Source organism: Balaenoptera borealis (genome assembly GCF_965194805.1).
Source record: "Balaenoptera borealis genome assembly, chromosome: 16".
Classification (NCBI taxonomy): Eukaryota; Metazoa; Chordata; class Mammalia; order Artiodactyla; family Balaenopteridae; genus Balaenoptera; species Balaenoptera borealis.
Window position 1 is genome coordinate 9,918,941 of NC_138872.1, and position 26,170 is coordinate 9,945,110.

At 45.1% G+C, this 26,170-nt stretch overlaps 1 protein-coding gene across 4 annotated transcripts in view; it reads left to right on the plus strand.

Annotated features, from left to right (window-relative positions):
* The first annotated feature begins 1,185 nt into the window (after positions 1–1,185).
* The window catches only part of ZFP64 (ZFP64 zinc finger protein), a 77,567-nt gene continuing 52,582 nt past the window's right edge, over positions 1,186–26,170 (plus strand). Inside the window, exons 1-5 of one of the 4 annotated variants that reach the window (XM_082362713.1) lie at positions 1,186–1,797; positions 4,930–5,163; positions 17,028–17,189; positions 18,256–18,318; positions 21,342–21,593. In XM_082362713.1, the coding sequence (XP_082218839.1) occupies positions 1,752–1,797; positions 4,930–5,163; positions 17,028–17,189; positions 18,256–18,318; positions 21,342–21,593 (757 nt within the window). In that variant the 5' untranslated portion in view covers positions 1,186–1,751. Of the gene's footprint in view, positions 1,798–4,923; positions 5,164–17,027; positions 17,190–18,255; positions 18,319–21,341; positions 21,594–26,170 lie in introns of all 4 variants that reach the window. The other 3 variants (XM_082362712.1, XM_082362711.1, XM_082362710.1) reach the window with 3 other exon arrangements.

Consider the following 26,170-nt stretch of genomic DNA (forward strand, 5'->3'; position numbering starts at 1 on the left):
GGAGGAAATTTATTTAACCTTTAAGAGGCTCAGTTTCTACATCTATAAACTAGTACGATAGTGTCTATCTCTGTGTTGTTCTGAGGATTACATGACATAGCACAGGTAATACCGGTAATTCCTTGGTAGAGATTTTTAGTCAAAAGGAATATTTAAACCATAGGGGGGGTAAACCCCTTTTTCTATCAGAAACATGTTGGAAATTTTGTATAAATACATTTTATTTGAATGTAAAAATTCAAATACATGCAGCACAAGGGCAATGATCTAGGGGAACTGATACTCAGTCTTGATATCAAGAAGTAATAAGGAGGAGTGGAGACTGGGGTAAACTGGAGAAGTCAGGCTTCATCCAAAGGAGCGGCTTCTCAGACCTAGCCAAGCGCTACCATGTGATATTCCAAGCCCAGATTGGAGTGCCCACTGAGGCAAAGAGATTTTTATTTTTAATCCCACGTTCATTAGGATTTATTGAATGTAAGGGGCAAGGGAAAACAGGTAATAAACAAGTAAATTGTCATCTATCTCTATAGACAGATATACAGATAGACTGATGGATTGATAGATAAATACAGATAGATATTCCAGATATACAATGTTAGATGTGATAAATTCTAAGATAAAGCAGACCGGAAGGAAACAGGGAGCCACTGGGTGGTGGAGGAGGGACTGCAGGATTAGAATGGGCTAGCCAAGGAGGGCCTCTCTAAGGATGGGAATTTGAAATCAGGACCTGAAGGGGTTATGGAAGGTGGCAGGTGGATATAGAGGGAACGGTAAGCACAAAAGCCTTGAGGCTGGAGAGCGCTTGGGGCTGCGCCTGAGGGAAGGAGAGAGTAGTAAAGAGATGAAGTCAGGCAACCGGTCAGATCAGGGAAAGCAGCGTCCACCAATAGCAGGAACTTCACCTTAAAACTTAAAAATGCTCATCCTCGGGCCTCACCCTAGGCGCACTGAGTCAGAAACTCTGGGGTGGGCCCAGCAGTCTCCGTCCTAACAAGCTCTCCAGGTGACAGTGATGCACAAAAAAGTTGGCAGACCCCCGGAGCAGGGGGCTTACAGCGATTGATCCCAGTTGTTACTCAGGCACGTGATCACGGTCCTCTTTATTTCATTAGCTGGGCAGGGGACCCGCCCAGCGCTCTGCTGATTTGCCGGGCGCTGACGCTCAGCCGGGGTTCACCCCAAGCCCGCGGCGCCCCGCGCACCCACCCAACTGCAGCCCGACTCGGTCCTCTCTGCAAACCACCCGGGCGACCCGGGGGCGACACGGCTGCCCGGCCACAGTGGGGACCAGACGCCCAGGGCTGCAGGTGCAAAGGCGCCAGAGCCGGGGAGGCCAAACGCGCCGGCCCAGACCGCAGGGGTGTGAGCGGGGCGCCGGCTGCCGCAGCCCGGGGTGCGCATCCCTCTCCGCCCGTGGTCGCCCAACCCGCGGAGACGCGTGTGCGCCATCCGGCTCCCGGGGGAATACGCGGGTGCAGGGCCTCGCGGCCCGGGCATCGGGATTGGCCCGCTGCTTCCCCCGGGAGCCGCTGATGCAAAGGCAGGTTGGGGCGGCCGAGCCCGGCCAGCGCCCTCTAGGCAGCGGAAGTGGAGCTTGCTTTACATCCGTCCTCCCCGCCTCGCAGAGTTGGGAGAAGGAATGCTGGGGGGTGTGGAAAAATAAAAGGAAAAGTCCTTGCACCATGTAGACCCGCGCCCCCCTACCCTGGCACCCCGGCCGGCCGGGAACCTCCCAGTCTGCGGCCATGAACGCGAGCAGCGAGGGCGACAGCTTCCCGGGCTCGGTGCAAAGTAAGTGCTTTTCCGGGCGCAGCGCGCGCTCCGGGGCCCAGTGCGCGCTCCGGGGCCCGGGCCCAAGCACGTCTGCGACGCAGCTAGCAGGCCCGGGGCCCCGAAATCAGGGTGACGGCCCGGAACCGGCGTCTCGGGGACCGCGGCGGGCGCGCCGTGCGGGAGGCGCCGGAGAGGGCTGGGGGGCCCCCAAGCCGGCGTGAGGGGGGCCGCTCTCCAGCCTCCGGAGATCACTTGGAAGGGAATGGTGGGGGAGGGCATGCCGTTCAGACAGTCGTCACCCCCTTGGGGCATTCCCCGCCCCCCGGCGGAGTTTGGAGGTAGATTTGGGGTAACCGCGGCAACGCTGATGGGGAAACTTCTGTCTCGGCGGCCCCAAATTCTGGAAGTCTGAGGCTCGGGGACTTTCACGAGGTCTGCCGGCTTACTGCAAAGCCTTTTCCACATTAAAGGTGGAGATCTGAATGGGGAACGGGGCCGTGGTCGTTTTGAGTTTGGGGTTCATTTTAATTTTCTTGTTGAGGACAGCCTTTTTCAAGCCCCTGTTTTCGCCCGGAGCATTGTTTCCCAAAGTGTGGACCAGGGACTGAGAGCAAACCAGCCACCTGGGAGCTCGAGCGCTTATTGAAAAAAAAAGAAAGAAAAAAAAAAGCTCTCTGCGCCCCACCCATCAGGTGGAGGGGTGGGCTTGAGGGGAGGAGGGCGGCCTTATCCTGGGCGATTCTGATGCACATAAAGTTTGAGAACCCCTGGCACCTAGTAAGCGCTTAGCTTGTTAGCTGTTACTGTTTACAATTTTGGAGACATTGTTTCCCAAACTTGGCTGTGTATTCCATGCATAACTTGTGAAAAGTGCAGATTTCCCTAAACCTCAGCCCGCATTCAGCCCACCACCATTGTGACTCAGTATCTCCGAAGTGGGGCTCACACGTGGCCATATTTAAACAACGCCCCCCGCCCTGCCCCCTTATTCTGATGCGGAGACAGGTTTGGAGAACTTTGCAAAGATAAAGGAATTCTTTTTGTTGGTGATACGCACAAATTGTGCCCATTGTTTGTTACTGGGTCTCAATTAATACAGATTTTCAGAGGGGATACTTTCAAACTCAAATAGGGCACCTCAGTAATAACCCCACCAGGTGACATGCTGGGGGAGGGGATCCCTGTGCTGGCCTTTTACAAACACCATCTCATTTAATCCTCATAACCATCAACCATCGTATGAAGCAGAAACTTCTCCCCATTTCTTCCTGGGTATCAGTCCTATTTGATCATTAAGGAATCCTCAGCGATGCAACCACTACATCTCTTGGTTCCTTGTCTTCCTCTCAGCTTGGGCACCTTAGTAGCTACAGGAAGGCAGTGTTCCAGAGGAGAAGAAAAGTGTCCATTCCTTCCATCCATTCCTTTCGTTGTTTGCAAGATGGCTTATAAAACATTACCATGGGGCTTCCCTGGTGGCGCAGTGGTTAAGAATCTGCCTGCCAGTGCAGGGGACACGGGTTCGAGCCCTGGTCTGGGAAGATCCCACATGCCGCGGAGCAACTAAGCCCGTGAGCCACAACTACTGAGCCTGCGCGTCTGGAGCCTGTGCTCCGCAACAGGAGAGGCCGCGACCGTGAGAGGCCCCCGCTCACCACAGCTGGAGAAAGCCCTCGCACAGAAACGAAGACCCAACACAGTCAAAAATAAAAAACAAAAACAAAAACAAAAACAAAAAACATTACCATGCTCAGCCCAGAGGATCTCTTCATAGCAAGTCAACCAAATTGTATTTCTGCGCAGAGATGTCTTGTCTTGGTTGGAAGGGGGAAATTGGACGTAAAGCAAATATTTTATAAATTTTCCAAAAGGATTGTGATGCATGGATGCCAACCTTACGTGTACAAAGGCAGTTCTCGTACTGTTTAGACTGGGGAAAATTGGGAATAATACACAAACCTTATAGACACTGAGAAATCATGAGGCTTGGAAAACATGGAATAATGTGTTGTCATTAAATAATTATTTTATAGAGATTTTAGTGACACAGCACAGTGGTTGTGCGATAGCATGTGGGAAAAAGATTAATTTACAATGCACTAGGATCTTAATGTTTAACTGAAAATGAATGGAAGAAAATATTTTGTAATGTTCAAGGTACGCATGGGTGGAAAGATTGTGAGTGATTGCCCTCCTTGCTTCTTCTCTTCCAAATTTTGTTATAAACATGAGTTTCCTTGTAATAAGGCAAAGAAATTTTTAAAAATAAAAATTAAGGTAGTCATATTAGAGACTTATTAATTGTATTTCTTTATTTAACAAACATTTATATAGCACTTTCTAATATAGTGCCAGGACTGTGGTAAGTGCTTTGCAAATGTTAATACAGTATTAACTCTTTGTATTATTACTATTGTGAAATAACGCCTCTGTCAGTTAGGAATGAATTTTGCTTACAAGTAACAAAACTGAACTATACTGGCCTAATGAGAAGTCTAGAATTGGTTGATTCCAGGGTTGATTCAGGGGATCAGTGAAGTAAGCTTTTGTAGAGATCTTAGCATTTATCTCATGGTTACAGTATGGCTGCAGAAGGTCCTGGCATCACATCTGCATTCAAGGCCAGAAGAAGAGGTGGACAGTGTTAACCATGTCAGATCCCTTTTTATCACGAAAGCCACACTTTTCCCAGAAGCTCCTCCAGCACTGTGCTGGAGGGTTTCCCAAGTATGTAGTGGACCAAGATTATTTAGACTAGTGGTTCTCATAATGGGGTAGGGGGTTGGAATAGTGGGGGCATTAGTTTTCATAATGACTGGGAAGTACAACTACCTTTTAGTTGGGATAGGAGATGGCTGCTGGTCCTTTGACCTGTAGGGTAGCCCTGCACATTGGAGAACCTTCTCACATAAAATACCACTAGTGCCCCATAGGCAATGATCAGGAGCATCGCTTGGGTCTGGGTACATTGCTGCTAGGGCAGAACTGGGATTCTGTTTGCAAGAAGAGGGGAGTGGAACAGATATTGGGCCAGCAACTAGCTTTGTCTGCCACCATGCCCTTTTTTCTTACCATGAATCTGGTTTGTGTTGTAATTTCAAGCTGTTTGGAATTAATCTGTGACTTCCCCTATGTCCCATGGAGTTCCAGGTGGCACAACAGTGCTGGTTGAGCTGACTCCCGACATCCACATCTGCGGCATCTGCAAGCAGCAGTTTAACAACCTGGACGCCTTTGTAGCTCACAAGCAGAGCGGCTGCCAGCTGACCGGCACATCTGGGGCGGCGCCCAGCACGGTACAGTTTGTATCAGAGGAGACAGTGCCTGCCACCCAGACTCAGACCACCACACGAACCATCACCTCGGAGACCCAGACGATCACAGGTATGGCTGGGGGATGGGGGAGTCACTTAGAGTTGGCCTGGCTATGTCCCAAACGCCTCCACAGAACTTGTTAAAAATATAGATACTCAGGGCCAAGCCCCTAGGGTTGCTAATTCATTATTTTTAACAAGCTCCACTGGGAAGCCAGCTGCCCAGCCAGGTTTGGGAACTGCTAGGTTAAAACATTAAGTGGTAGCAGTTATAAATTGTTGTCATGTGGTAAACAAAACAAACAGACAAAAACCAGGTTTCTAAAACAAAAACCTATATACTACGAAAAAAATACTCGCAGGAAATGGTAAAAAGGAAAAGGTGGTAATTTGGGGTGGTGGGAATATGTGTGTGATTCCTGAATTTGCATTATTTGTCTAAAGGGACAAAAAAAAAAAAGGTTTAAATGTTTTTTTTTTAGTTTTTAAATCTATAAACAGGCGTTGATGCCTCCCCTCCCTTGTGCTACCAACCAGGAAAACAGAAAAGTTCATCCTAGTTCTTGGTTGTGTCCAAAATAAATTGCAAATGGATCTAAAATTTAAATGTGCAGCATGAAACTGCAAAAGTTCTAGAGTAAAAATTATACACACACAGAGACCCAAACACTTAAACACACACACACGCGCGCGCCTATACTTATACCTACTTATACCTAGTAATGTTAATGAGAGAAGTAAGCTGTGCATAAGGCATTAGGGAATGGTGAGGACTGTGGTAAAGTAGAGAAAGCTGCTCTTTGGATCCAGTCAGATATTTGGGTTTTTCTGAGAAACTGAAAAATGTAAAATTTCCGAAATTTTAAAACTTTGTTGGCCAAACAGAATACATCTGTGAGCCTGACTGAGCACACCAACAGCTTCTAGCTTGTTCTCAGTGTCTTGCAAGCAGTTAATCTGGAGCTGAGGTGTGGAGAACATCTGAAGTGGGGGTACCAACTTTCGCCCTATCAGTTGTACATTGGTGTGGTGTCTGAATTTTTCAGCAACAAGCAAAGTTTTGTGGTTGTTTCCTTAATGCCTCCAAAATAATGTTTCTGCTGAATTCCTTAAGCACTGAAATATAATTGATCACCTCACAAACTTTAATAAGATTACCTTGAGGTCTTCCCACTTTCTCCCGAATTTATTTTAATTCTTATTTTAAAGGAAGTCACCAAGAAAATGTTAAAACTGAAAACCACCTTAGACATGAGCCTGGTACAACCTTCTCCTTTTACAGCTGGACAAAGTAATGCTGCAAGTGGGGATGAGACATGGCCAAGGTCCCACCACAGGTTCAAGACGGTCCTGGGACTTAAGTGCTTTGGCCCTTACCCTCGTGGTCTTCTCCCTGAAGACTTCGTGTTGGGTTCCCTGTCCTCAAACACAAACACCCAGTAACCCCACACACTGGGTGTGAAGCCTGGGACACAAGGCCCCAGCGTGAGGAGACCTCAAGGCCTACACTTTATTTGTGGCCATTGCATCTTTCTGGGTTCCGAGCCTTCGCTTATGCTGTTCCCTCTGCCTAAAATACCTTTCCTGCCTGGCTGACACCAACTCAACCTCAGAACTTTAAGGTTCGTGACAGACTGCACACAGAGGATCTGGCTTCATCTCAGGACATTCCCCTCCCCTCTGAATTGCAATAGCCTTGATGATGTCCTTTCTGTTTTCCAAATGTGCCACATTTCCTCAAGCCTGGGAGCCTTTGTAGGTGTTGTTCCCTCTGCCTGGAACTGACTCAATTCTTATGCGTGTGTCAGAGCTGGGCTTAAAGGCATTTCGTCAAAGAGCCCCTCTTTGACAACACACATGCACGTGCACGGTTCTCCCAGGCCAGGTCAAGTCCCAGTACTTAAATGATTATTTGCAGAACAAACTTCAAGGTCTGTCCCTTCGCTGAACCTTAAGCACCATGAAGTCAGGAGCTGCACCCCTCGTGTTCACTGTGGTTCCCCGGCACCTTATTCTAGGCACTTATTCTTTGTGGAGTGAATGCACAGTTACCCAAATCTCACATCCATCAGTGAAGCTGACCCCACACCAAATAACTGCCCCTTCTTTTGTCCTAGTTCTTTGCTCAGAGATGTTCACCCTCCTCTTAGCATTTCCACTACCCTGCCGTCATTCTCTCTGGCCATGCCTCAGTTTTGCCAACTGCCCTCTACGCTCAGGCCAGGCCTGGAGCCCTCTTTGTGCCCAGCTCATGGTGGTACCTACTGCACAGAGCTGACAGGAGCTCCAAGCTCCAGAGACGGACTGCTGGACATTTATCCCAGTCTGCCGTCCTGGCCTGTGGACAAGTCGTTTACTCTGCTTAATATTCCTCACCTGTAGAAATGGGTTATAATGGTACTTAATACTATTAGGTAGTAGAATTAGGCTCCTAATACCTAATATCACTGGGTTATTGTGAGGACTCTGCAATAATCCACATAAAGGACCTGGGACAGTCATCTCAATAAACGACCGCTTTTATTAATGCAGAGATGAATGCGTGGGGTGAGGTTTGCAGGATGCCGAGTCTCTGCCTGACCAGGATTTGCAGGATGCCGAGTCTCTGCCTGATCCAGCTGCTCTCCCTGATTGCGCCTGCATTTCTGCCACAAAACAAGCAGAATCTTGCTTTTTTTCCCTTTCTTTAACACTATTTAGTTTGGTTTTCTGGGCCCAACTTCCCCCGGGTTTGGGCTTCAATGTTGCACTAGCCGCAGTTTCCAGACCTACCTGTGGACCAGGATCCCCGGGGAGCTTGTTAAAGATACTGGTGCCTGGGCTGCACCTCTGAACCCAAATCGCTGAGGCTTAGGCATCTGCATTTTTAACAAGCTCCTGGGGGATTCTGGGCCTCGACCCAGTTGGAGAGTCGCTCACTGCCCGAAGCCACAGTCTGACCCCTCACCCTGGCAGATTCCTCCAGATACCCACACCCAGATATTGTCCAGGGCAGTTTGTCCCTCTTCAGTCCTTGATTAAACCAAACCCTTCCTCACTCAGCTCATATGTCTCATCTCAGCCCAATAATAGTTGGATGTAAAGTAAAATTTATTCTCTGTCTGCTAGCTTTGAAAGCTGCCTACTGTTTGGCAGTTAATTTAAGAACTTTTCTATAAAAGCAGTAAAATTAGATATTGATGCTGGCAAAAAAAAAAAAAAAAATTAGCATCCAACATGCATTTTCTAAGTTCACGGCTTAAAATCATGGGGCTTTGGAGTCAAGTCCCCAAGTTTGAGTCTTGGCGGCACAGGGCCTTAAGAGCTGTGTGACCGATGCAAATTATAATAGCTCTTGGTGTCTCATTTTTGAAGTGGGGACAAGAATAAATAGAAAGGCCACAGAATTTGGTAGTGAAGAGTCTAAGGTCCTGAGCCAGACTGCCTGGGTTCAAATCCCAGCTACATCACTTGCTAACCAAGTCAACCTTGGGCAGGTGACTTAGGGTTTCAGTGTCTTCGTTTCCCCAGCTGTAAAATGGAAGTAATGATGGTTCTCACCTCAGAGGGTCCCAGCCAGGCTGCCGTGGGCACCTCCATGGAAGATACTTAGAGCGGTCAGGGTTTAGCTCTCATTACTTACCGAATCAGGGGCTGTGAAAATTAAATGAAACAGCACACGGAAAATTTTGCACAGGGCCTGGCTCATGGCAGGCCCCCAGCCAATATGAGTTGAATTATCACTGGACCTAGAATGATCTTTCCCACCTCTTCTCTTAATTCCCACTTTCTTAGGTCCCAGGTTAAAAGTCACCTCCACCTAGAAGCTAGCTATGATTTCTCCCTCCCCCCCTAAGGTTAGGTTCTTCACTGCTTCCTCACCTAGCATGTATCACAGTTGCAATTGATTTGTTATTTCGTAACAAGCAGTCTTTAGCCAGAGAAGTGAATTCAGATGCCCCTGGGGATCAGGCAGTGGCAGCAAATGCAACCGCAGATCCACTGTGATGGAGGGTGGGCGGGGCTTTGGACAATAAGGAGAGGAGGAGGAAAGCAGCCCCTGAGAGCCAGGAAGCAGCGTCAGCTGGGCCTTGGTGTTGCTGGGAGCTGGGCTGACTCGCTGGTGGGCCGTGCTGTTCTCCTGTTGAACGCAAACAGGTTCACAGAACGTCTGCGTGAGACGGGGCCACTCTGTGGTGGGACAGGATGAAAACAAAACCCCTCTGTCATCATACCTGAGCCACAGAATACCAGACATCCCCTCCTCCCCCACCGATCTGAGTGACACTGCTGCTTTACCTATTACAGCTTTAGCCTTCTCTGCTTCTCGGTAATAGTTGCTGAGATATCAAATCGTAGACTTGTCCCCACTTCCTGACAGCCTCCAATGCAGGCTTCCTTGAACTGTCCCCCCAAAATCATCTAACATGAGCCCCAAACCTCTAATACTCTTTTAAGTCCTTTCTAGCACCCTCTTACTGAGACCCTCCACGGCTCCCGTGGTATGAGATTTCCTTCATTATAATGACTAATCAGCCTATCCAACTACAGGTGTGTCTCTGGTGGTCTTTGGCCAGAGGTCATTGACCTAGGGAAGACCCAGCCCACCTAGTTGATTTTGAAAGCCTGAAAAAAAAAATTCTGAAGGCTCAATTTGGCCTGTGGGCCCCCAACTAGTAGTTGAATATCTAGTTTACTAGACTGTAAATCTCCCTGGAGCAGGAACTAATCAGTCTTGTTTTCCTGCCACCCAGCACCAGGCCTGGCATATCCTAGGCACTCAATAAAAGAGTTACCAAGTGAATGCAGGAAAGGGCAGCTGTAAGGATTAACTTCATTAATGTGCATGTAGTTCATGGCGTGGCGTCTGCCCCATCATCAGGGCCCAGTGAGGGCAGCTCTGGGACTGTCGTGTGTGCCAGATGCTGGAGCCGAGATAATGGAGGTGCTTCCCTTGGAGAATTCCAAGCTCATCAGGGAGGGGAGGAGAATTTAGCTGTAAGACATACAAACCCAGCCATCTGTGACAAGTACAGCCTTGTGTAGAGAGTTCATGCAGTAGATTGGTCCCAACGGGGAAAGCCAAGGGAAGAAATGATGAGTGAGATCAAATGTATAATAGGCCTCGAAAATCTCACCTGCCTTGGGGAGGAAGATGGGGGGCGGAGGGCGGGGAGCATTTCCTCCTGGTGGTGTGGAGGTGGAGAAGCTGATCTTGCTTCTGAAGGCGAGATGTGCTAACAGTGGCAGGAGATGACACAGGGCGTATGGGGCAGAAGCCCTGCTTTGATCTGGCCTTTAGCGTGAAGGAGCTGGGGAGCCACTGAAGGTTGCCGAGCGTGTGAGTAATTTAGTAAGACAAACGATGTAATGATTTGCGGGGAGAATCCGGCAATAATAATGATAGCTAATTCTCATGTACTGCTCATTATGTGCCATGTACTTTTTAAGTACTCTATATGAAGTAGTTTTTCACGACTTAAATTGTTACGAATTTAAATTTAACATTTCATTTTAAAAATTAAATTTTCACAACATAAATTAGGTACTAAGAATTATTATCCCCATTTTACCCATAATGATCTAAAGCACAGAGGAATTAAATAACTTGACCAAGGTGACAGAGCCAGAAAGGGGCAGAACGGGGCCTGAAAGCCAGGCTACCTGGCCGAGGAATCTATGCACTTGACTGCACCACCTCACCCCTTAGTAAAGTCCTCACTGCAGTGTTTCTCCAAAGAACCACATGGAGTTTTGGTGAAAAATGCAGACACCCAGCCCCCTCCCTTAAGTATACCATCTGGGTGGGTCTGAGCAGGGTCCTGGGAATCTGGACCAGCCAGTGAGGGCTTGGGTCAGTTCAGATGCTTTCAGTTGCTCTTAACAGCACTAAACTACAAGAGGGCTGGATTGTAAAACATTCCTTATCTCAGGACAAGAACGGCAGGGCAGACCCGGGGTCTTTGCATCTTCTTGCTGTCCTCGGCAGTAGTCCTCCTCATGGCCACAAGGTGGCCGCTGCTGCTGCTTTCAGCCTCAAGTCTTCACTCAGCCCTGCCCATGGATGGGGAAAGGGGCGGCTTCGCTTTACCGGAGAGGAAATGCTTCTCCAGAAATTCTAGATCCCATTGGCTAAGATGCCCCGTTCCACTGTCTTGGAAGAAGCCAGGCCAGCAAGGGACAAGGAGGAGGGGCTTAGCAGTGGAATCCAATCCCAAGGCCCCTCTGGACAGCCACACTCCTGCCACTACCCTGTTAGAATAGTCTAGAGCAGGAGTTCTCAAAGCTGGTATGCAGAAGAATTACATGGAAAACTTGTTAAAAATCAGCTATAAATATACCCAGACTGTACCTAGATCTCGGCATCAGAATCTTTGGTACATGGTCAATTTTGAGAACCACTGGACCAGGAGAAAGGCAAGAAAGGATGGAAATCTTTCAGTGGCAGTGTCAGGCACATAGTTGCTTCTTTTTTCAGAATGAAAGTCCACGCCAAGCCGCATATCTTCGCCCCAATTCCTAATTCCAGGACGGGGGACAGATGGGCTGATGTGCTGGGGCAGGTGTGGACCACATTCGGGAAAACCCTTTGGAAGAGCATGAGAAGACTTTTCCTTCAGAGAGAGGTGGATTTTTCTCCCAGGAGGTGAATTCTGAGTTTGCATTTGAATCAAGACCCCTGAGTGTGAGTCCTAAGCATGGCCTATATTGGAAGAAACAGGAACAAACAAACGATAGATTTGACGATATGACAATGAAGCAATATCCTTAATCTGTAAAGATTGGGACTTCCCTGGTGACGCAGTGGATAAGAATCCGCCTGCCAATTCAGGAGACACGGGTTTGATCCCTGGTCCAGGAAGATCCCACATGCCGCGGAGCAACTAAGCCCGGGTGCCAAAACTACTGAGCCTGTGCTCTAGAGTCCGTGAGCCACAACTACTGAGCCTGCACACCACAACTACTGAGCCTGCCCTCCAGAGCCCACGTGCTGCAACTACTGAGCCCACGAGCTACAACTACTGAAGCCCGCATACCTAGAGCCCGTGCTCCGCAACAAGAGAAGCCACCACAATGAGAAGCCCGCACACCGCAACGAAGAGTAGCCCCCGCTCGCCGCAACTAGAGAAAGCCTGCGCGCAGCAATGAAAACCCAACGCAGCCATAAATAAATAAATAAATAAATAAATAAATAAATAAATAAATCTGTAAAGATCATTTACAAGTCAATGAGAAAAACATAAAAATTCAATAGAAAAAAAAAGCTAATAGCATGAATAGGCAGTTCATAAAGAAAGTATATGAATGAATAAAATATAGTGAAAAAGAGATTCATCTTCACCAATTATTAATGAAACGCAAATTAAACTAAAATGATCTCATTTTGTCCTGTCAGATAGTCTGTGTGATAGCCAAGGTGAAGGGGAGAATGTACATTGATTTAGATTTTCTGGAAGGATCTCATAATTATGAATCACCAAGCAATAAAATGACCATTGCATTTTGACCCGGTTCTTCAGCTTACAGGAAGGTATCCAGAGAAACTAGAGATAAGTTAAAATTTTTGGATAGGTATTATTTATAAAGGTAAACACCTAGAAACCAACTCATTGTCCAAAAGGGGGGAATGGTCAATTTAACTGTGACAACCAACATGGTGGCATATTATGTAGCCATAAGAAATTGTGTTTTGGATGAATGATAACGTGGCAGAATGCTTTCACGTAGCAAAATTGTTTAATAAAATTGCTTGATTGTTTAATAAAAAAGAAAAGAATACAAAACAATTTAAGCCATGACCCCAGTTTTATACTTTTAAAATCTGTTTACAAAGGCTACGTTAGCCATTTGGTCCATCATTAATTCAACCAGTGTTCTCTGAGCCCCTGCACTGCCAGCGTCTGTGTGAGGTTCTGGGAAACAGTGATGGAGAGAAACAGGTGTTGTCCCCACCTGGCTCATCCAACCAAAGGAGGAGAGGATGGTCATTAAATACTTTCCCAAATAGCTATTTAATTACAGTAGAGATAAGTACTTTGGGGGAAAAATTCGGTATTTAATGAGCATATCATGCAAGGGGGTATACTGCTGTATGGGGACAGAACTGGGCAGGTTTTCTTCTATACACTTTTCTGTCCTCCCTAGATTTTCTACAGTTGGTGTTTACTTTTGTTTTGAAAAAATAATACATTTTTAATTTTAAAAAATAGAAAAGGATTTTAAAAATGGAGTTTTTAAGTCGAAGAAGAGAAGGGAGAAGCAAAGTGGCTTGGGAGACGTGAAATCTTCAGCTATTTGAAGAACAGTTTTGTGGGAGGAGCTACAGTTGGCCCATGTGAGCCCAGCGGGTCTAAGACACCAGTGGGTCCTAACCACAGAGAGAGATTTTGGTTCCATGTGACGTTCTTACTTTTTAAGCAACAACATAAATGAATAACTGAACACCCAAGGTGCTCCTGCTACAGACCGGGACTGCATATAACAAACCGTGCGTTTCAGATGCGCACCTGGGCACACGGGCAAGCCAGGGAGAGCCCCGGCGGCAAAAACAAAACCAAAGGCAGGCGTGAGGCTGTGAGCTGCTGGGGGTTGTTGGGGGAGGGCTTGGGGGGGCGCTGATCTCACTAAGCACTGGACTTGATTATAAGAGCCGTTGAGAACATTCTCCCCTGGGGATAGGTCACGCCTCCGCTGGAAGCAGTTCCCCCCTCAGCAGATCTGGGTGCTTGGGGTTGCCCCTGCTGCCTTCACTTCTGCCGGACACTCAGATTTCCCAAGGCCACTGCCACTGTTTATGCCAAATCTGAAGACAGACAAGGGACCCCCCCCCAAATGATCCCTGCATTTGGGTGCCTGACTCCCTTTGCTTCCTGCCGCCTCCCCCAAGACACCAAAAGCACAGGCAACAAAGGCAAAAATGGACACCTGGGACTGCATCGGACTTTTGTGCATCTAAGGAAACAACCAGCAGGATGTAAAGGCAACCTACTGGATGGGAGAAAATATTTGCAAACCATGTAACTGAGAAGGGGTTACTATCCAGAATACTCTCGTGTTTCCCCTTTGCTGTGACTCACCACGAAAGGGATGCTAAGGCTTACGGTGGAGGGGCAGGTGGACAGTTAGGGGACAAAGCCCCATCAGTCTCCCTGGAGGGCGAGAATCCCAGGCTCAGGATCATTCAGGACCCAGCACTTACCTCCCAGGAGGGTTACGGACTTCACAGCTGAGCTGAGCCGAAGGGAGGGTCTGGCCACTGTCACAACCCCTCCTCACCCCAGCGTCTTCCAGCCTTTTTTTGTTCAAAAAGTGGTAGAGCAGAAAGTTGGGAAGTCATGGTAGCGTGAACAGCCATCCTAGTTTTAGCACTGAAGGTCCTGTATCCCGGGGAACCCTCAGTCCCATGCAAACGAAGGCAATTGGTCTCCCTGAGTCTTGATCATTCCCGTTGAGAGTTTGGTGCCCAGTTCTGCTGAAGTGTAGTAACTAACATTTACTAAGACTCAGCTGTGGCCATATCCTGTGCTACTGATGCTCTCATGAAACTTTGCGATAACCTTACGAAGTGGGCACAGTGATTATCTCCACTTACAGGCGAGGAAACTGAGGCTCAAAGAAGTCACGTGACTGGCCTGAGGGCCCACACCTAGGAAGTAGCTGAACCTAGACTTTTATCAGTTCAAAGATACATTGTAACATCTGAAATGGGGGTGCACCTTGGAATCAGTGAGATCGCTGCCAGCCAGGAGGCAGTCACCAAAAAATTGTCTTTGCACGCTTGTAAACAACCTTGATTGCATTGTCATTGATCACTTTTTTTGTCCCTTTGGCAGAGTTGTGTGCATTTTTTGGAGCTACATTTGTTGGGCTTAATTGCTGTTTGAAATGTCTTCTGAGATATTGCGGGATGATTCAGATAGAAGATGAAAAGTAACTGTGCCCAGAAATATCTGGAAACAGTAGCAGGGGGTCAATTTGATATTAATGAAGCAACTATTTGTTGTTGGAGGAACAACTGTAGTTTTTGCAAAGCAACAACCAAGAAAGATGGAGTCCCTCAATGAGACAAAGCTGGGTTAAGGTTTGCTGCTGAGATGCGTGGAGAAGGATCCCTTACACCATTGGTTCTCAAACTTGAGCATGTATCAGAATCATGTGGGCCGCTTGTTAGAACAGATTGCTGGGTCCACCTGAGAGTTTCTGATTCAGTAGGCAGGGGCGGGGCCCGAGAACTGCCTTTGGAGCAAGTTCCTAGGTAAGTCCAGTGCTGCTGGCTGGGGACCACGCTTTGAGAACCAAGCAGAGCAGAGAAAGCAGGAGCAACAGCTAATCCGGCAGAGTAGATGAAGCATCTCAACAAGAGGCAGGTGTGGTTGGTTAATGCATCAAAGAGACTTGGTATGAAGATGGAACGTCAGTTTGTCAGACTCTTTCGGCCAGCTTTAAACAAAAGCCACTTAACTTCCCCCGACATATTTCAATTGAGGAAAATGGAAACCATGATTTTGCTCAAATACCAAATGCTGATAGAATCCAGCTATTCTTTGACACGCATTGGAATGAAGTTGTCGTTGCCAAAGGTGCCCGAGGAGTACAGGTCAGGAACCTGAGTTTCCTATCAAGTATCCAAAGAAATCTAAAAGAATTCATTCAATAAATACTATAAAATGTCTAAGGAATATCTATACATATATAAATACCTAAGGAATATGAAAACATTGCCTTATAATGTGTTGAATAGGCAACTTTTAAAAATTTATTGTGTATAAAATAATGCTGCATCTTACAGTCTATAACATCTTAGATTCAAAGAAAGATGATGTTTGTTTTAAGAGAAACTGTAACTAACACCTCAGACCTGTGGAGGGAGTATTACTGCTTCAGGCAAAGCCAAAATAGGGAGTAATGTCAGGCCCATGTTGATTTAAAGAAGTGTACTCTGTAAGTACAATGGTAGAAATGTCAAAGGTGGTGCCTCAGTGACTGAAGTTTGGAAACAGAATATGACATTGGCTCTCAAAGCCATCATTAGGGCCTCTCAGCCTGACAAGTTCATCTAATGAACAAGCCCCCATGGCTGTATTTACTCCTATTTGAAGCCAAATCTCCATGTGACAATTACATGTAATAAAGGAAGAAAGAAAATACATATTCCCAAACCATAAATTTAATTAACAAAGTAGTCAAAAAAATTATAATTGAAAAAAAGAAAAAAGAAATTTGAGACTGCCTATTTTACCTGTTATAATGACAAGGTTAAAGACAAAGATGATAAAGATGTTTGGTCTCCTTTTTATTCTTTTTTCCTCAAAATTTCAGTAAGAATACAAGGCTTGTTTGTTTGTTTGTTTTAGGAGTACTTGTGTTAAAAAGTATTTATGTTTAGAGAGTATTTGTAATTTTGCCCAGAATTCCTTCAATCAGTTCCTTTCCAGTTGTTTGTTAGGATTTTGTGATAAAGCTTATGAAAGTAACTAATGCTTTTGGCTGAAGTTAACAGAAAACCTACCTGGTAAATGGTAGGGACATTTCTTTTTTATTTAGTAAGTCTAGATTTGAATGGTTTTCAGGGCTCTGGCTCAACATCTGGTTTTCTTGCTCTCCCTTTATGGTTACAGAATGGCTGCCACAGATCCAGACATCACGTCCTCACTCCAGCATGTCCAAAGACAGAAAGTGGGGCAACCAGGGCAGCAAGAATGAGCTTTCCTCAACTACCTCTCTTTCTGCCCCCACCTTTTTTTCAAATCAGGGAGAAAATCTTTTCCAAAAGCCCTGCAGCAGATGTTCTCTAGTGTCTCATGGGCTAGAATGGGGCCACATGATCACTCCTAAGCAGCACGGGAGACTGGGAAAGCAATCTTAACATGTTCATTCTCTACAAAGGAAGGTGGGCAAAGGGAATATCTATTGGGTATTCATATTATGAAAATTAATAATCATCATATCTTTTAGTTTCAGCTCCAGAATTTGTTTTTGAACATGGCTATCAAACGTATCTACCCACGGAAAGCAATGAAAACCAGACAGCCACTGTCATCTCTCTCCCTGCCAAGTCACGAGCCAAAAAGCCCACGGCCCCAACTGCTCAGAAGAGGCTTAACTGTTGCTATCCAGGTAAAGGTGGCATCATGTCCTACTTTTGTAGAGAATGTGACATTTAACAGGTCCAGGACTCGAACTCGTGTATTCCTGACAACTGGACGTAGATGTGCTCCAAACTGCTTGGCTTAAAAAAATCAACCCACAGCATTTGCATCATCACATACGACCTGTCTCTCACTGTCTCTGGGCACCATGCACTGGACTCTAAGACTTTTATAGCCATGGGCCTTTCTTTGAATGGGACTAGTGAAAATTTCCGATTACTGTGAATTTTTCTTTCTGTGCTATAACTTAGGAAGACATCCAGAAAAATTATTCCTTCCTTACTTTAAAAAAAAAAAAAAAAATCCTTTAGGGAAGGCAAGGAAAATTTCAGACTTAAGGAAAAGTTGAAAAAATAGCACAAAAAATTTCTGTGTACCTTTCATCTGGATTTCCCAAATATTAACATATTACGTTTGCTTTGTTGTTCTTTCTATATATACATATATTTCCCCCAAAGTTGCAGACATGATGTCCCTTTACCCCTAAGTACCTCAATGTATATTTCCTAGAAACAAGAATATTCTTTTATATAACCACAGTACAATCATCAATATCAGGAAATTAACATTTATACATACTATTATCAAACTGCTGACCTTATTAAGATTTTACCAATTGTCTCACTAATGTCCTCTGTATCAAAAGAAAAACTGGTCCAGGATCCAGTTCATAATCACACACTGCATTTAGTTTTCATGTGTCTTTAGTTTCCTTTAATCCTAAGCTTTTGTCTTTCATGACCTTGACAGTTTTGCAAAGTACAGGCCAGTTATTTCATATTGAATAAAACGTTCGTCACTTTGGGTTTGTCTGATGTTTCTTCATGATCAGATTTAGGTGAAGCAATTTGAGCAGGAAGCACAGACGAGATATTATGTACTTGGTACCTGGTACCAGGAGCACACTGATACCTGTTGGTCCCGTTATTGTGGGATTAACTTTCATCACTTGGTTAAGGAAGTTTCTGCCAGGCTTCTCCATTCTAAAGTGACTGTGTTTCCCTCTGTCATTGATCTTTCCTTGCCTTCTTAAGGTTGCCAATTCAAGACTGCCTATGGCATGAAGGACATGGAGCGTCATTTAAAAATCCACACGGGTAAGTGTTTCACACACATCCCTTCTCTGTGCTGGGAGCTGGGGATCCGGACAAGTCAGACTGATATGATGCAGAACCTCACTGGTCATCATGGGAATACAAACACAAATGAAATAAAAACGAGATGCTGTTCCTACACATGCTTTTGGCAGAAAATGTTTAGAGCAATAAAATCCAGTGCGGGAACAGATATGAGAAAACTTAGAAGTGGAAATGTGAACTGACAGACATTTTGGAAATTGATCTGCCAGAATTAATTAAAATTTAAATGCACATATTCTTCTCATTTGGAGGAGATGATTCTGTAAGTAAGTTGTGTGTGTGTGTGTGTGTGTTTGTGTGTGTGTGGTGTGTAATGACTGGTAAACAGACGAAGAAGGGGGAGAATAGTAACTTTTCATTTATGTATCTTTACACTGCATCATTGGATACCTGAGTGTGTTAGTTTTGCAATTTTGAAAGGGGAATTTAATAAATACTTTTTTTAAAGGAGAGAAAAGGATTGCGTGGAAAAAGAAAACCGTGATTATTTCTGGTGATTTTAATTTTCTCTAATGTATTATTTTTATGTCTCCCAGACCTTCTGCATAGAGAAGGAATTGCTTTTAGACTATTTTTAACAAAGTATTAGATGCTCATAATTCAGATGATACAGTCATATATAAATTCAGTGAGTGTCAATGTGCATAAGGGAGGGACACTGAAATTTGGCGTGGGCATCCCTAATTGCCCAAATTCTGCTACTTAGCCTCAGATAAAATATCCGGAAGATATAAAATGTCCAGCAGTTATCTCTGATATTCCTTGGCCACGGCCAACGATTGCCGTGTTGCACTGGGATCACCATCATGTCTAATCAGCCTCACAGCGTCATGTCATTTGGATTTCTTCTAGGTATCAGAATCTGAAGTTATTAAGTTTTAGGTATTGGTAAGCATTCTCAATGTAACAAGCAATGAATCTCTCCTGGTGGGTGCCCTGTGTTGAAGTTCCATCAGTCACACGTGGCATATTCATCATTGTAAGAGTAAAGTGCTGTCATTATTCATGATAATTGGGGAAGCATTATAAAAATATAAGTGAGGACAACACCCTGGAGTCCATCGCTGCAAATCTTCAGGAAGCAGCCTCTACTCACAGCTAGCCAAGCTTGGGTTTGTAGGATGGTTTCTGCATAACTGCAGCATCTCCGTCAACATCTTCAAGTCAGAGAGTGGACAAGGTGTACTTACCTTAGTTACTTTCGGAGAAGAGGGCGTGGCCAGGAGCAACAAGAGTGGGGCTCTTTACCAGCAGAGCTGGCCGAAAACCATCCAGCTCCACCGACATCCGGCATCTGCTCGGTGTTGCACATACACGGGATGGCGCCCACAGAAGCTGTTTAGCAGCTGACAGTAATGAGAAATTATTGTTCCTGGATTTTTTAATTTGACTGTGAACATTTTTAATAATAAAATTACAATCTTTAATACACTTCTAGATGTATTCTTAAATCCCAGATGTTTATTCTATGAGGATAGTGATCAACTTTGGCTGACAATTGATTTTAGCACTTAGCTCTTTAGGATTTGGCCAAAATACATGTTTGATATGTAAAGTAAAGAGTGAAAATCCTGACTCACAGCCCACATCCTTCTCATCTGACACATGCCCAAAAGTCACCAGTCTTAATAGTCCAGTGTGTCTCATTCTTAAATTTTGGCATGTCTATACCAGGCTTAAACACACAATTTACTTTTTCCATCTCTTATTAAGTTAATAATACATACACTATCACTGCAACTTTCTGTTTCTCCTTTAATGCTGGATGTCTTTCTATGTCCTTATGCATGTATCTACTTCATTCTTTTCGATGGCCAAGTAGGAAATTGGTTCAATAATTTATAGTACATCCATATAGTGAAATACTTCAGCCTTAAAAATCATGTTGTAGAAATTTAATGATGTGAAAATGATTGAAATTATTTTAAGTGCAAGAAAGTAGTCAGTGGAGAGGCAGTGTTGCATTTGGCTAAGAAAGCAAGACTGTCCTGGGTTCTAATCCCAGTTGTTGAGAGAATTAAGTAAAATCAATCAGGGGCACAGTACCTTTCAAAAAATAAGTGTTTAAATTGACGTTGGCCAAGAAGGTTTTTATACCCCAAAATGTACACACACACATACAAGATAATTGGAAAAGTATACATCAAAAAATTAGCAGTTGTTCACGCGTGGCAAGTTGACAACGTGCGTTAGTGAGTACAGATTAAGCTGCTGTAGCAAAACAGCCCAAACACCAGCTCACACAAGGTAGGGGTTTATGTCTGTCTCATGTAACTGTCCAGAGGTTAGCAGGTGGTCTAGGCAGGTAGGCAGCTCTGTCCCCATCATCCAGGGACTTAAGTTCTCTCTATGTATCACAGTACGTTAGGTTACGTATCCACCATCTGCAGGTATGCTGTCCTCACCTGCCTGTTCACCCTCATGTCTTGGTAACAGCTGGCAAGACAGGTGGAAAGAGAAAAAGTAAAAGGCAAGCCATTTCCTTTTACGAAAGGGACACATTTACCTTCTCTGCCATTTGATTAATGAGGACTTCATCGCAGAATCACCCCTGGCTGCAAGTGAGGCTGAGAAATGTATTCTTTGGCTGGTCAGCCGTGAGCTCTACTAAAACTTAGAGATTCTGAGTTTTAGGGTGTGTCTGTTATGAAAAAGAAAAAAGAACTAATGGGTATGAGACAGTGTTTCTTATTTTACTCAGCTGTACTTTAAAATTTTGAGTTGCCTTCTATTTTAAATTGATAAAGAATTCATCTTCAATGTAGGAAAAATTAGAAAATACTAATAAACAACATAGAAGAAGCAATTCCTCCTCTCCCAAGACGTTAGCTCTTTGCCCATCATCCGTGTAGTTTTGCCGGGGGTGGGGGGGTTCTAAATATTCTTGGGTGACTGTGTCTTACGCTTTTCATAAGGCAGTGGGAAATAAGCCTTTTTCCTTTTTCATCTTGTTTCCTGATGCCGTCTGTGCACGTCTGAAGGAGACAAACCCCACAAGTGTGAAGTCTGCAGCAAGTGCTTCAGCCGGAAGGATAAGCTGAAGACCCACATGCGGTGCCACACGGGCGTGAAGCCCTACAAGTGCAAGACGTGTGACTACGCCGCGGCGGACAGCAGCAGCCTCAACAAGCACCTGCGGATACATTCCGACGAGCGGCCCTTCAAATGCCAGATCTGCCCGTACGCCAGCCGCAACTCCAGCCAGCTCACCGTGCACCTCCGGTCCCACACAGGTAAGTCCTTCACGTGGTCCTTACGCTGCGCCCCCAACTTCCTGTTGCTTAAATCACCAGCGCCTTCAAGCACTGAGTCACAACCTAAGTAAAGGACCTGGGCACGTTAGTTCATTCCATGGTTTGCAATTCATCTGCTCAGAGGTCGCTTTCTCTGTAAAATAGGGAAAAACATCAAGGTTGTAACTTTATACATATCTTTATGTAGCTTTAGACCCTATTCACTAGTACTTAATTGAGGAGGTGCGCTAAATGAAATACAGATATAAGCAATGCATTTTTAATCAATGTCTGCATAACGTATGGTTAGGCATTTCAGTCATCTTTTAAAGACTACTCTTATCAGTTCAGCATGGGACAGCTTGATGAAAAAACTCAGCTGAGTAGGTAACTTAACAAATGATGTATGTTTTCCTTTTAGCAAGTGTGTCTCTTAGCTTTTGATACAATGGTACTGTGTAACCACCACAAAATCTCAGCAGCATATTATAAAAGCATTTATTGCTCACATACTTCAGGTCAGCAGGGAGTTGGCTAGACATTCCATTGATCTTGGCCGGGCTTAATCACATGTGTGGGAAAGGCTGGGTGTCCGCTGACCTTGGCTGGGGATCTGCTGGCTGTCTCCTTGCCTTGGCTGGGGCAGTCTGGCTCTGCCCACATGTCTCATAGCCTCCCTCTGGGCTACTCCAGGTTTGTCCTTCTCATGACAAGGGCAGACCTCTGCATGGAAGACAAAACAAGTATGCCCCAATGTGTAAGCTCATTTTGAGCCTCTGCTTGCATCCCATTGGCTAAAGTAAGTTAAATGGTTGGGCCTGGTGTCAAGGGGTGGGGCTGAGCTCACCCACAGTGGAAGGTCATCCCAGGGTTACATGGCAAAGGCCATTTTTGCACCAGCCATCATTCACCAGTTCACCCCACCATCATTCACATCTCTCAGACATGCAGATGCATTCATGGCCTCCCAAGACCCACACAAGCCTAGCCAGTCATAGGATCAGGCTTAAAGACCAGGAACTTGCAGTGTCCATCAGGTATAGATATGGCTTCTCTTGACCTAGAGCCTTCTGCAATAAAAAGACAAGCTGTCTGTCCCCACGCTCCCAACATGCGGCGGTGAAACGCAGCCAGGATACTTATAATATTCCTGCTGTTCCAAAGGGGACGAACAGGAGGCGCTTGGCAGTCACTGGTGCACAGATTTCTGAAATCCCTCTGGGCAGATGTTTCTAGGTGCCCCCACTCTGGGAACAGGGAATGTTTCTTGATTAGGCATTGACTCGGCTGCCTGGCTTTTGACTCTGCTCACTGGAGCATCCTTTCATCACCTCCCTTAACCACTTCTGAAAAGGAGTGGAAAATGTGCCTTTGAGAAGCTTTCTCAGCCTGCTTCCTGCCTACCGAAAGTTGGGATCTTTTTAGATTTTATTTTAGTCTCGACTGACAGCTTTGCTGATAGAGCTATCTTAAAAACGTTGTGAGTTTCCTGTGTATCTGTGTGCCAAAAGCCACACCCATAATTCTTTTGGAGACTTGCCTTTCCTCTAAACTCAATTATAGGCACTTTTGGCAAATAATGTTCTGTAGGTTGAAGCCGGTGAGACTTTTAGGAATCCTTGTCCAGCTGAGAGGACTTCCTTGGCACCAACTTTATTCTTTTGGAGATTTTAACAAAGAACCTTATGCTTACACCCTTCATTTCTCATTCGTTCTTCCCTCTGCGATCAGTTCTCTGGATATGATCTTTGTCCCCAGGCTTTTGTCTTACTTTGAAAATCTTTTGCTGGTTGAAGATGGGAAACTTCATCTAACCCAGCACATCTTTGATTTTCTGTATTCTCGCTAAATTCCATTTTGAAAATGGCCAGTTCTTTTTTGAATGTGTCTCTTTCTTGTGGGACCTTATCATATGCAGCTTGTAAGACATTTTCACTGTTCGGCCTAGAACTAATGAATCTCTTTCCTCAAGTCCAGAATTCAGTGGGTACATTTTCTATCTTCTAAGTTACGACAGGCGACAGTTTTCCCAAATGCTTGCCATGAAATGTGTGCACTGCCACTTTTCCAGCCTTTACCTGCCCCCCAAACCCAAAGCTACGTATTTCAGTTTTCTGTTACGGCAGCGCTCTGTTTCTCGATGCCAATATGTATATCAGTTATCTGTTGTCACAATAATGCAGTGTAACAAAAACCCCCACAGAACCTCAGTGGATACAACAACATGCCTTCTCTGTTCATGTTTGGGAATCAGCTGGGTGTCATCTGGGCAACTCTGCTGGTCTTTGCTGGGCTCACTTACAAATCTCAGAATCTGCTGGCTGTGGGCTGGCTGTCCACTGGCCTTGGCTGAAACAATCCAGCTATGCTCCACGTCTGTCGTCCTCCTCCTGGGATCAGCGGGCTAGGACAGGATTGACCTTCTCCTGGCGATGGATGACAGAGGTACAAGCGAGCAAACCCCGATTCACAAGCCCATTCAAGCCATTACTTGCATCAAGTCTAGTTAACATACCATCAGCCAAGTCCAATGACGAGATAGAGCCTATTTTATTAGGGGTCATGGCAAGTCATCCTGCCCCTGTCGGGAGAGCACGCATAATTACATACCTGGCAGAGGCCATGGCTACAGGGAGCGATAGGAGGTGGGGAGGTCTGGGGACTTTAATCTACTACAGCAAGCTAAGACATTGGCATAACTGGCGCCCATCTGATTTTCTTCAGAAATCTCCTCAGCCTAATTTAGAGGCGCTGAAGGATTCATTTAGGGAAGTTGTTCAGAATCATCTTGACTTAGGAGGGTAAACTTAACCATTTCATTTATAATAGCTTCTTTAAGTTGGTCTAGAAAATGTATTTTCTAAAAATTTAAATGTATGCTGTTTATGTAGTATCTCCATGGAATGTTCATTTCCCTTTTATAAATCTGTGGCACTTGTAAAATTTTACAAATTGTAAAATTAATAGGATTTTGTCTTTACCCTTCCATCTCTTTGATCGACTCTATTGTCTCAGTAGCAACCTAAACTCAAGAAAGATCTGTCAGCTTAAATATATCAGTTGCTTGTTCACGGAGCAACATTCATTAAGTCCTCACCAGGTACCAGACACTGTGAGCGTCAGGTAGTGGGCAGGAATGGACGTGGTCATTAGCTTTGGGGACCTTATGGTCCAGTGGGACTGGTACTGACCAGTCTGCCTCATTTAAGAAATAAATCTATGGTGAAAAGGAAAAAGAAGATAATGATGATGAAAAGTTTTAAACCCTTTGCCTTCACGTCAAAAAGTGTTGTTAAGCTCTGCGACTCAGCTGTGAGATTTGGTTATCTGGTTTTTCTGGGTTTGACCTCTGCTAAATTGCTTTAAAAAAAAAAAAAAAGGCAAACAGATCGTCACTAATTTGGGCAGTGATGTAACTGGAAGACCTAGTAGAACATTCTAGAGCAGTGATTCTTCTTCTGAGTCCACAGGCACCTCCACCCAGGGATCCATGAATAGAATTTAGGAGGACCCCGAGCTTGGATGAGGAAAAAAATTACATCTTCATTTTCACTCATCTTACTGAAATGTGATGTGTCCTTCAGTTATGAAAATAGGCATCCAGTCTGATTACAGTGCGTGTGAACTTGTCGCCAGTAGAAATCACGGATCTTTTTTTTTTTTTTTTTAATTTTATTTATTTATTTATTTATTTTTGGCTGTGTTGGGTCTTCGTTTCTGTGCGAGGGCTTTCTCTAGTTGCGGCGAATGGGGCCCACTCTTAATCGCGGTGCGCGGGCCTCTCACTGTCGTGGCCTGTCTCGTTGCGGAGCACAGGCTCCAGACGCGCAGGCTCAGCAGTTGTGGCTCACAGGCCCCGTCGCTCCGCGGCATGTGGGATCTTCCCAGACCAGGGCTCGAACCCGTGTCCCCTGCATTGGCAGGCAGACTCTCAACCACTGCGCTACCAGGGAAGCCCACAGATCTTTTTATAACATGTTTTTGATAGATCCAAACATTGTTTACACTCTTCTCTATTTAGAAATTGGTGTAGTCACTAGACCCACTGCTAGAGCTTGTTACTTAATGCACACACATTGCCAAATCACAAATTTTTTCTTTTAATTTTTTAATCATTTTCAATAGAATTAGTTTCCTTTGTATTCCTTTTGATTTTTATTTTAGTTTACTTTGTGCATTTGAACATTACCCCGAGAAAGCGTGCATGGGTTTCACTAAACCGCCAGAAAGGGGTCCGTGGCATAAAAAAGGTTGAGAGCAACATTCTAAGGCAGAAGTCAGCAAACTTTTTCTATAAAGAGCCAGATAGTAAATATACTTTAGGCTTAGCGGGCCATACAGTGTCTATCACAATTTACTCACCTCTGCCAGTTGTAGCATGAAAGCAACCAGAAACAACACACAACAAATGGGCGCGGCTGTGTTACAATAAAACTTTATTTACAAAAACAGGCTGTGGGCTAGATTTGGCGCACAGTCTGTATAGCTTACCATTCCTTGTTCTAGAGTTTCACGTGAATGATCTCAGTGGCATTTAGTCATGCAAAGCATTGTTTAGTTTGGGGCTTCTTCCTTTT